General features: G+C 40.9%; 1 protein-coding gene across 3 annotated transcripts in view; it reads left to right on the forward strand.

Annotated features, from left to right (window-relative positions):
• Positions 1-12,454, forward strand: part of kalrna (kalirin RhoGEF kinase a) — a 154,900-nt gene that overhangs the window by 64,157 nt on the left and 78,289 nt on the right. For all 3 annotated transcript variants that reach the window (XM_084362220.1, XM_084362222.1, XM_084362221.1), the window contains exons 12-14: positions 1,955-2,053; positions 2,174-2,305; positions 9,187-9,309. In XM_084362220.1, coding sequence (XP_084218346.1) covers positions 1,955-2,053; positions 2,174-2,305; positions 9,187-9,309 — 354 coding nt within the window. The remainder of the gene's footprint in view (positions 1-1,954; positions 2,054-2,173; positions 2,306-9,186; positions 9,310-12,454) is intronic.

The following is a 12,454-nucleotide window of genomic DNA, read 5'->3' on the forward strand; positions in this document are numbered from 1 at the left end:
GCATTGTTTCCTGTGAGAGCGCTGCAAAAAGTGACACGCTCCGAGACTGGCAAGGGTTTTTAATCTTGTGCTCTTGACTTGATGCATGCCTTTAATGAGGTGAAAGTGTGTTTCAGTGCGTGAGGTTTTCAGGTTTCCAATAACGAGGTGACACAGAATAAAAGCTGTGAGCAGAGCCTCCTCTTGTTTAATGTAAACGGGGAAATGAGTTACAGCATCATGTTCTCTGTTCTGTCCAATAATGTGACTACAGACATGTTTAAAAGCGGACAGGACGACGATGTGGATGTTTGTGGCAGGAATGTGTGTGTATGTGTGTGTGTGTGTGTGTGTGTGTGTGTGTGTGTGTGTGTGTGTGTGTGTGTGTGTGTGTGTGTGTGTGTGTGTGTGTGTGTGTGTGTGTGTGTGTGTGTGTAAAGGCAAGCTGCTCAATGCTTGGCTGCTTTAAGCGAGAGAGTCACAGTATCTGTAATCTCTGCAGAGTGTTTGTTTCATCACTGATTAAAAAAAAAAAACTAACTTCCTCATGCAGTTTCGTTTTCTACTTCCTTATCAAGGCAGTTGGCTACTTGGTTTTTGAATCCATGTACTTTGTATCCAGTTTCCTTTTGTACATCTCATTATGTAAATCTTAACGTTTTCATGTTAGCGCCAGTCTTGGCTCAGGAGCCAGTAAAATTTCTGGAACGGTTCCTTTCCAAATAAAAGCAGGAGCGCTTGAACAATTTGTTAATTAGTCATCAGACACACTGCAGGGTCCAAAAGTCCCACGAGACCACAAGAGAAGATACATCTATTGAGCTTTTTGTTTCAGACGTCGTGCTGTTTTCATGATCTCAGCTTCACATTTCTAGTGAAAAGCTGAATGTTTAAAAAATGAAATGAATTTCAGAAGATCTTCGTACTTGGCATGTCCCCCATTTATTTTGGTACAGCATGCACTTGAGCTGCATGGACTCCTGGAAAACCTGCTGACTCATGTAATCTCAGCATGATCTGACAGTGTTCCACAAAGCTTCTTCTGATGTCACAGAATATTGTGGTGTGCCCCCATAAATGTTGAATGGGGTTGAAGTCAGGCGACTGGTTTGACCTGTAATGTGTTTGTCTTTGTTTCTGTCCTGAGAAGTGGTTCAGAAACTGCTCCTCATCCTCTGAGACACTACAGGACAGTCAGGACAGAGTCTTGTGTTGTTTATTTGGCAAACTCTGTATCTGTGTTGAGGTTACTTTTCTGTCTCTCAGGCAGCTAAGCTCAATGTATTGTTCTTCTGATGGTGTGCTCACTTTTGCTCTGCCTGATCGTCTTTTGGATATAACTGATCCAGGTTCTGTAAAGTATTTTAGAGTTCCATGCACTGCCCCCTTAGAAACTTTAAATCTCGCCATGATTTGACGCTCAGACTATTAGAGCCCACGACATATCGAATAAAATACTCACGAAACAGCAGAATGTTTGAACCAGCCCACGACATAACTATCACTCCAGCAGTATGTTGAAAGATCATTACACTTTTATTTGATAAAAACACTTACCACAGGCAAGGCAGGACAAATGTATTTGTATACACCTTAGAACAACAAGGCAATTCAGAGTGCTGTACATGAGTCATAAAGGCATTAAGACGACATAAAAGAAACATAAGGCAGTATAAAAAGACGGGGACCATTTCTTGCAGAGGAAACAGTCACTGCTTGTGTGTGACGCAGAGGTTTCAGTGGTGTGTTTCCATGTATAATTTAGCAATTAGCAGTAAGAAGCGGAATGCTTTTTTAGAAAGTATATATTTGTTTTGGAGAGGAGAGAGAGACAAGGAGAGGAGAGAAGAGGGAACGCTTAAAAATTCATTTCTTTCCTTTTTCCTTTGTCTGCCTGTCTTCTTGTCTCCTTCCCTCAGTCTGTCTTCTGTGTAGCCTCTCTAATCTCTGCATTTACGCACCTGTCTTTTTCCAGGTGAGTCAGGATGGCAAAGCCCTACTGGACGTCCTCCAGAGGCCTCTGAGTCCCGGCAACTCCGATTCTCTGACAGCCACCGCCAATTACTCCAAAGCGGTCAGTGGGATTGCATTCCTCTGTGGGATCTGGGTTTCTTCTGCGAGCAAATTACAAAAAATATTTTAGAAACGAAGTCAAAATGTCACTTATCTAGTTAACATTTGAGTTACGTCACAGGTCCACTGCATCCTGGACGTGGTTCACGAGGTTCTTCACCATCAGCGGCGCCTCGAGAATATTTGGCAGCACCGAAAGGTCCGACTGCACCAGAGACTGCAGCTGTGTGTGTTCCAGCAGGATGTCCAGCAGGTACACACACACACACACACACACACACACACACACACACACGTACACAGAATACAGAAAGCAAGTGACATGAAAACAGTAGGAGTGTCTAAGCAAGAGACAAGTCCATAAATTGGAAGAGTGAATATGCATATTTTTGAGATTGGATGTAAACTGTTTTTTTCTGCAAAAAGGCCTCAGTTTTAGGAACTGAGAAAAACAACATTCTGAGCTTTTATTGCAGTTTTGAGTTTACTGAAACGGGTTCATAAGAGCTTTAAACACCCACAAGGTCAGAAAAGTTTGTCAAACCACAGCAGAGCATGTAATCTTGTATATAAGCATGTAATCAAGTCAACAGACAGCAGTCAAGTGTGTGTGTGACGAACTTTGCTTAGCAGAACCGATGAGGCATGTTCATCCATCTCCGCTGTCTTCTGGTCGCAGCTAAACACTGTAAATTCCTGAGATAAAATGCTCCGAGCGGATCTCTGCTCCGCTGGTACCACCGCTCATATTTCACATTCGAGCAGACGATGTGGTTTTGGAAAGGTGTCAGCATAGATTCCAGGGGGTTTTGGAGATATTCAGGGGCTCAAAATTTAATATCACAGCTATATTTTATGAAGGTTATTTTTAACCAGCAGGGTAAATGTCATCAGTGGGGGAGGAGGAAGTCTGTATTATTTTATTCTCTTTAATGTGATTGTGGGTGGACAGTAATGCACTAGGAATGAAGTACGACCAAATACTGCTGGCATTACTGAAGGCCACATGTGCACAGTCTGAGGAGGTTTTTTAACCAGAGTGATGAACATAAAGTACATTAACAAGGACACAGAGTGTTGTGATTTCCAAAACAGCTAAGCCCAGGAAATATCAGCTAACCGCAGAGATGCAGCTCCACACTTGCAGTTACACTCCACTCTGTAGGCAAATGAAGTGATGGATACATGAGACTGGGGCTGGAACCAAGCACTATTTTCACTGTCGATTAATCCATCGATTATTTTCTCGATTTGTAGGTTGTTAGATAAAATGTCAGAAAAAAGGTTGAAAATGTCGGTCACTGCTTCCCGAAGCTCAAGATGATGTCATCAGATGTCTTGTTTTATCCAAAACACAAAGATGTTCAGTTTTCTGTTATAGAGGAGTAAAAGGAAGAATACTGATGATTTTGTCTTAAAAAATTACTCAATCTAATCAAGGTAACTCTTCATTTTACAGGTTAAAATTTCACAGTAAGTATGTAATTTGACCAAGCAATTAGCAATTGCTAATTGCAATTAGCAATTACCAAGCAACATTTTTGAAATTTGTTTGAAATTACACTCAAATTACCACAATAATAACCTAAAATGTATTGAAAATAACCCCGACATGATTTTAAAATGATATTCTGCTATTTTCCAATTATCAGTTAATGAATAATTTCTTGAATACATTTCCAGGAAACTACTTGTTCCTGCTTAACTCCTGCTGATCAACAACTCACTTCAGTGTCCTGGCCTGCTGAGAGGATGCAAAATAGTTGGAAAGTAAAATGTCATGATCAGCAGAAGTTAAGCAGAAACTGGTTGGAAGTTTCCTGGAAATGAATTAAAGAAATTACCAGCTGTTTAGTTATTGCTTACTGGACAATAGCAGAATATTATTATTAAATTGTGTTGGGGTGAGTTTCAATATATTTTAAAGGTAATTATTGTGGTAATTTGGGGCTAAGTTCAAATATATTACTTGGTAATTGAAACCTAATTACCATAACATTTGCAGACCTGCAGAATGAAGAACTTTATTGATTCTGAAAATAGTTTGTGATTAATTCAACAGTTGACAATTTATTGATTACTGCTGCAGCTCTACATGAGATACATTATACAACTTGTTGAAATAGTTAAAAAAGAAGTGTATGATCATCTTAGCATGTCCATGGATGTGTTGTCTGGAACATGTGACCTGATATTTTGTGATGAAAATCACATGTCCACATTAAGCTTCCTTCCATAAACACAAACCCAGTTATTTGTGTTTGTGAGTACAAGTTTTAGATGAAAATCATACTAAAATATTCTCAGGTATCCACGCAGAACCCAGTACCCATATTAATTGGTCTGCTTAACTCAGACAGAAATAGTAGCACAGCTGTTTAAATCTGTCAGCCAGTTTAGATGTTCTCCTTCACACCTCAGTGCTCACCCTCTTATAGTACAGTACTACTAGTGCTGGAAGTAGTGACAGGAGTGGCAGTAATACTATACTGTTGATTATACTGTCTGATCTAAATACCTCTGTTTTTATGAACAGCAGCAGCAGCAGAAGTTGTTGCAGCAGTACCAGAAGTACAACTGTAGTAGCAGTATTAGTAAGGATAGCAGTGGTCGTAATGGAACTGGGAACTGTACAGGAGCAGTAGCAGGTAGCTGTACTCTGTTACTGGTACTCTGTCCAATATTCAAAATCTTACTTACAAAACACAAAAGCATTAACAGCAAAGTGCTTAAAGTATTTGAAAATAAAAGCACTCATAGTGGAGCAGAAGAAGTGGAATCTGCACAGTGTAGTGAAAAGTGCAATCAGACATTATCGAAGGGAACAGCCTGACATTCCGAAACACCTCCATTGCGAAACCCCTCCATCCCGACACACCCCACTCCGACACACCGCTGTTCCGAATCCGACTTTCAACTTCCGATTACTTCCTCTCCTGGAGAATGGAGCAGTCCTTAGACTTTAGACTTAGTCTAGAGTTCCAACTATTTCTGAGAGATCAAGTTTTGTCTCTTATTTTGGCACAGTGGACAGCTCTAAATATTAAAATACCCATGAGCCTTGACTGCTGTTAATATGATGAAGGAGCCAGTCAGGCCCTGTTACACCTGGCATTAATGTGCATCTTAAGGTATCTGATCACAAGCGGACAGCTGTAAGTACAGGTGTAAATGCACCTGAGACACATTGAGGACGCAATGAGACCTGTTCACTGCCCACAGTCATCATATTAAAGCGTGAAACAACAAGAAGAAGCCATGACATCGGGCAAAATGGACTGCCGTGTATGAAGTACACGTTTGATTTCTATTTGGGCTGATTGATCGCCCGCGCACCAAGGTTTATGCAGACTTCTTCTTCGTCCTGTAATCTCTGGCGGACTGGTCACAGGAAGTGTATTGCTGCCTCCCGCTGGTTAAAACAACAACACACTAGGTCTATGCGAACAGAAATGATTGCATATGCAGCAGGGAAGTGAGATCCGATCATACATAGTCATTTAGACACGTGTGGAGGGTCCAGACACACTGAACTCACATCAACGAACTAGCGACGGTGAAGGCTGATTGTTGCATTGCCTCTCGTTGCCTTACTCGGCCAAAAAGCTGAGCTTGAATACACCATAATGGCTACAGCCGACAGTTGACATTTTGACACCACTTTCACTAACAGAGCCACTTCCAATCAGGAACAACAACTAGTGGAAAGGCGGAGGCCACAGAACGGAGAAGCTGTTGTAAATGCGTGAAGTCGTGGATACTACAGCGACAGGCTCAAGGGGCTTTCCCTTTCTTTTCCATTTCTCCGTCGCTGGTTCTTCTCGCTCAGTTGGCTGAAAAGCCGCCAATTAGGGCCGACTAGTGCCCAAACTAAAGCTACAGATGCTCACTGACGACACATGTTAATGTCTTAACAGGGCTCAGAGGTGTGAAATGTTGCAGAAAAAAAAGTATCCGCCATAGTTGTTGAATACACCCAAGATTGACCCAGATATAAAACCTGATTCACTGCTGTGGATTTTGAAATCAGTTTTTCTCAGCAGCATAATCCTCAGCTCCCGCCTGCTGTTAGTAACACGTAACAGAATTTTAAGCTCGATCATTTGGTGTTTCTTGCCTAAATGCATTTTCCCAACTTTCTATCAAAGACTCTTTTTTTGTAGCGTCATTATTAATCTTTTGCACTGATGATTCATCTGGATAAGCTTATTTATTCTCATGCAAGCCTCTCTGTTTTCTCCAGCATTTTCTGGATTCTGGACCCACACAAACGGATCACACAACAAAATTAATTTGAAACAGGTCCGCTGTAACTGAAGTCATCATGTATGTACTGTATGTATAAATAAATGGCTCTTGGGAGAGAGAAATAGGGCTTCAGGCAAACTACAAATTCAACAATGAATGCTCTGACTGCGGGCGCCATGCAAACATTTATATGTGACCCAGGAGAGAGTGTGAGAGAGTGTTTAAGAGAGGCAAGAAGACAAAGAGAGACAGAGGTGGGGGGGGCAGAGAGTGAAGAAGAGATTGTATCAGTAGGTTATAAATTCATTGAAAACAAAGCTTTGCCAACCGTACTCGTCATGCATCAGCTTCTATGAGACCCCGGAGAGAGACACACACAGTCACACAGAGGATGAGAGACATACATAGCAAGTGAGAAAGGAGCAAGTGAGAGAGTAAGCTCATACCAGTAGTCAATAAATCAGTGAGAACAGGGCTATTCCAACCAGAGCTGTTATGCTGCAGGATATATGTGACCCCAGAGAGGAAGAGAGAGGGATGCAGAAGTAAAGGCTGTAAGAGAACATATTAGGTGTGTAGTTTTATTTGGCAGTTTAAGCTGCAAGATAGTCCAGCTGCAGTCAGCAGGCCTCAGTCTGCGTATGTTGTGAGCTCCCGCTGACCTCTCTGTGGCTCCAGCTGGACTGATTACACTACACTGATGTCATGAGTTACAACACTCTCCGTCCACACACACTTTTCCTTCAAGGCCCCAAAAACTGCCTTGAGATGATCTGTTAATGCATTAGTTTGTTGTTAATCGGATGTTGGAGCAGTAGTTATTGTCAAGAAGGACTGTTTGAACTCAGTAGAGGATCAGAAAGTAATACCACATTTTATAATGCAGGTCTTTTTCTGCAGAAAAGAGAAAAGTAACAATGTTAGGTTAAGTGGTAAATAGTTATTTTCTTTGTTAAAGTGGCAGTGATCAATAACTGAATATGTTATAATGAATACACTGAATGATAATGTGACAAAGGAGTGTGCCAGGGGTTGTTCATGGAGATGAATTAATCTGCAGTTTCCTTTGTCTTTATGTAGCTTTATAATGAGTTTTAACTCACTGTTTAGATAGGTAACTCTGCTGTTTTGGTTCTCTCATCGCATCAGGCCACTGTTTTCAGGGACAAAGCTCCAAAAACCTGCTCAGCATGGAACAGCAGACAGGTACGGTTAGTGGCTAGCTGGTCAACATAGTGGAGCAGCAGCTGAAGAAATACATCCTTCAGGAGTTGGTAGACATCAAAAACAGCTAAAATAGAATAAATAATTTACTGACATTCACCAGGTTGACTGCTGGATATGTCAAAAAACAGCTGTTTGCAAACAAATTCACCATATCAACTGATTATACTGTATGTCAGTGTCATGTTCACAACTTGTCATTGGTGCCCCCGAGCTATAACACTGCTTTTAATGTCATAACTAGAAATACACTTGTTAGTAATTCTTATTCCTGTAATCCTCCATTACTTTGGCAGGTCAGCACATGTTAAATTGGCAGAAGAGCTAAAGGTGTGGGGAGGCCGTTAGCTTCTGCCAAAAGAGGACAAATAACTCCCAGTAACTCCTCCAAAGACATCTTATCTATGTTGTTGCCTCTTCTTGGCTGGCTTGCTAACATTAGCCAGTCGTAAGCCTGGGTTCAGAAATCACCTGGTTGGAGTATGAGTAGTAGGAGTGGATAAGTTAATAAAAAAATAGGATTACTATTCAATGTGTTATTTGTAAAGAGTAATTGATTACATTCAAGTAACGTGCCTGACACTGGTCACAACCTAAACCCTTCTACTGGCAGAAGCTGTGAAGTTACTGTATGTAAAACAATTTAACATTATGATATATCAATGCATCCTTTTCTTCAAGCTAAGCTAAGCTATAAACCTGCTTGATATGGGTTACACCCCGCCTTTCCGAAACCCCGCTGTTCCGAAAATAGACTTCCATTCTTCGTAATGGCGTGGTTTCCCATTTTTTCTAAAGACCCTGCTATTCCGAAAAGGCTATTGTGGAACCCCTGACCCTAACCCCTAACCCTAACCATATTTGGAAGTAATTGTAACTTGAAAGTCAGATTTCGGAGTGGGGGTGTTTCGGAATGGAAGGCCATCCCCCTTTATATGTTAGCTTAGCCTATTGCTGTTTGACACCATGCAAATTTCTAAGCCCTTTTCCACTTGGTAGAAAGTCGGCTCGTATTTAGCATCTACTTATATCAAGAACTGACCGAATATTTACATTTTCCTACTGTACATAGTCAGTCTTAAGTTGGCCCACAGTGACTAAGTCAAATCCAGTTTAAACACACTGAGAAGCAGTTTTGTATAGTTAAAAGACTCAGTACAGTGTGCATCGCCTGTGTCCTTGAAAGGTTTTCAACTACAAGTCCACATTGGCAGAAAACACTATTAAAAAACGAATTGCCATCCACAGTCAGAGAACTAAGAGCTGCTAATTTGATGAAGATAATGATTATAATGGTGGAAAAAGTACCAACAGTGTATCATATACAGTAAACAGCAGAGCAATTGATGGTGCCTGGCAGTCGTCTGCCAAGAACATCAATACACATCAAGACTGCCCTCCAGTCGTCTAATGGTACAGAATATTCACCATCCTATTCTCCTCAGCCGCACTGACCTAAATTTCCCACGCAGATCATGAAGGTTTCATCTGTTCCATTCTTAATTCATGAGCTTTGAGACCATTTTGTAGTGCTGATCTGTGCGTGCACTGTCAGAACAAAGGGTGCAGTGCCAGGAACAGAAGGTTCTGCAGGTGACCTATAATCCTGAGTGAGTGTTAGGAGATGCTGTGAAGCTGATCGTTGTGTTCTCTCTCATCCAGGTGATGGACTGGATAGAAAACCATGGCGAGGCTTTCCTCAGCAAACACACCGGTGTCGGGAAATCCCTTCACAGAGCCCGAGCCCTGCAGAAAAGACACGACGACTTTGAAGATGTAGCTCAGGTGAGTCTTTCCACAGAGGTTCCTTCCAAGTATTGTCACTACAAGTGTCATTGCCCCAATGACAGACTCAGTGTGATGCCACAATTATCAGTACTTTACAATAGAAATCAACACTGTCAATACTACATTACATTGTTTATATCTTCACACTGCAAGAAAGATCCATGTCTGAATTCTGAAAAGGTCTACTCCCACCACGAAAATTATGAAGTTAGTAGTTTGTTTTTATCAAACGTTTATTCTCTTGCCCTGCAAACATCTGTGAGCAATCTGCCCTGATTAATACCAAATTTTCAAAACCACAATGCCTGCTGGTGGCAGGAAGCATGAAGACATGCCTCTGCATAACCATATACGGTCACAAGCCTTTCCTGAAAGATCTGCAGAAGCTCTCATTCATTCCTGAATTTCAGTCCTTCAAAAACACTGGAACTGAAGTTCGGCTCGTAAAGATGAAAACAAAGCAACGAAACATGTTGAACTGAAACATGTCCAGTTCAACATGTTTCATGACCTGGGTGACTGAGAACCTTCATCAACATCTTCATATTCAGTTGAAGCTCTGAAGGGCTTTGAAGTGGATGGGTGGAATGTTTGATGTTCTTCTCTATTGAAGATGTCAGTCTGATTTGATTAGTTTTATAGTCAAGTAAGTACATGTTGAGTGTGTTTCAGAGCATTGCTTTGGACACTAAACAAATAGAAACAAGTTCAAACAATGTCATGTGTTCAGATCCTTACTGTACTGCTGCTTTTAAAAAGTCTGAACACACACTCACACACACACACACACACACACACACACACACACACACACACAGCCTGCCTGTCTGCATAGTGTCAAGACATATTAGCATCCACTGTATAGGCATTTATTTCCTTTGGGCTTTCTTTCTTTCTTTCTTTCTTTCTTTCTTTCTTTCTGTCATTTTCTCTCCTACTTTACAAGCTCACCTGAGCCAAACACTCTATATTCCTAGAGAGGCTTTCGCAGCAATGTACCTTATTTACTTGTCATTAGGTGAATTATATTTATTATTAACTTCTTTCTAGTTCCTGACAAAAAACATAATGTTGTCTTTGACAGCCACTGGCGTCGTAAATCATATAACAGTAAGACCGGTGCTAATCAGTCCATGGCCATTGATGAATTATTTACTGCTTTGGTTCGAGGAGTTTCAATAAAGAGGTAATCCTATAAAAGAAGGAGTGTTAATCCTATAAAGACTGTGTAGTAGTGTAATCTGATGTTTACACTTTGGATTAGGATTAACCTTCATAACCTGCTGTGGATCAGTATTATTAGGCTCACACTCTCTCTCTCTCTTTCTTTCTTTCTCTTCTATTCATCAGCATTTCTATGAAGTTTTTTGTGTTTTGCTGGTGAAACCCTCCACTCAACAATATAACATGAAGTAATTTAGTGCACATTCAAGATGCACACCTGAAATGATTATGTAAATGTATTCACATTACACTTTTACAGCCTCCGGCATACAAACAGTGAAGCGTAGAAAAGCTCAGCTGGGGTCAGGCTGTTAGATTCCGGTCATTGTAAACTGATTTCCACAGAATGGAAAACAGGCATGTTTGGAAATGTAATGTCATCGAAAGTGAAAAGTCTAGGTTGTTCTTGTGTTGGTAAGTGTTTGTAGGGCACAGCTCGTGCTGCTGCCGGCTAATGCTTAGGCAGTTACACTGTTATTAGGTGGTGATTGCTGCTGTTATAATATTGTGATAGTGATAGGCAGTTACTGCATTGTTCGTATTGCTTTTTGCTTGGGTGTTTAAGTCTGGTGTTATGGCATCACCAGGTGCTTTGGTATTGTATGATGTTAAGGACAATGTTTTGGTTGTTTGCCATGGTGGCGAGGGAGTACAGCAAGGTTAGTGAAATGTGCTGTTTGTCTGTAGTATTCACAGAGCTAGCACAAGCTGTGGTAGCAAAGACCTTTTAGGCAGGTGTTGCCACTCGGCAGCCATCTAAGCAAAGTCCCCTGGCAGCTATTTTGGGCTAACAAGACCAGGCCCCAAGACATAAAAACTTCAAGTACAATATCATCTGATAAAAAAACAAGTATTAATTTGGTGACTTTGTCCACAATTAAGGTTCAAAGCACTTTTACGTCTCAGTCCAGAGTGCCGTGACGCGATGCTGTCAGTTCACCCCACCAGAACACTTTAACAAATGCAAATTGAATGTCTAATCTTTGAATTACCTGACCTTTCTTGGTAATCCTGCTCATTCATGCCGCCAAATTGGTTGAAACTGTCATGAATCTCAACTGTGCACTTGCACAAGCGCAATAACACAATTGGCTGATATGTTTCTTAGTTCAGCTGTCATAAAGCAGACGATTGGCTTTAGGGTGGGCGGGGCGGGATATGTGTCATAATCGTCATCTCTGGAGTTAAACGTGACGTGCACTGCTAGTAGAGTCTGACTTGGGAGAAAAAAACATTTACAGGTTAGAACTGCTCTGGGTCTGCAGTTTATACCTTTACATTGACCCTAGTTTAAAGGTAAAGCTGCTACTGTATCTGAAGAGGTAAGTGAGAAATGCAGATAATCTGTTCATTCATTTTGCTCCTGAAACGTCAGGTTTGGGCTTCCATATTCAGGTGACAGGGATGATTCTGCTTTCCTGTCATCTCCCTTCTTTAATCCTCACCCTGAACCAAACCAGTCGTGCAGTGAAGCGTAATAATCTCATGTAAATTATAATCTTTATCTTCAGACTAATCCCTCTAACATGTGAAATATCCAGACTGTAAGCTTTCACCCAAATACCCTAATTCATATTCTTGAATAATTGTGATCATAATGTAATACTTATTCCTCACTGTAGTACCACACCCCCAACCTCCATCCACCCCAAAATATCTCATCTCAGATGTAATAAATTTCCTGAAGTAAAGTATTCCAGTCATAATCTCTCATACTTACCAGAATAGACCGACACTAATCCATTTTGTCCTCCTGATGAATGCAGAGCTTTAACATTCAGACAGGATTTAGTCCTTTCTTTGTGGGAGATAGAGGTGGAAACAGGAAACCTAACACTGTTGATTTACAGAAACTGGTATAATATAATATAATATTTTAATATAACATGATCCGACTGACTGTGTGTGTTTGTGTGTG

The sequence above is a fragment of the Pagrus pagrus genome (genome assembly GCF_965226575.1).
Source record: "Pagrus pagrus genome assembly, chromosome: 9".
Classification (NCBI taxonomy): domain Eukaryota; kingdom Metazoa; phylum Chordata; class Actinopteri; order Spariformes; family Sparidae; genus Pagrus; species Pagrus pagrus.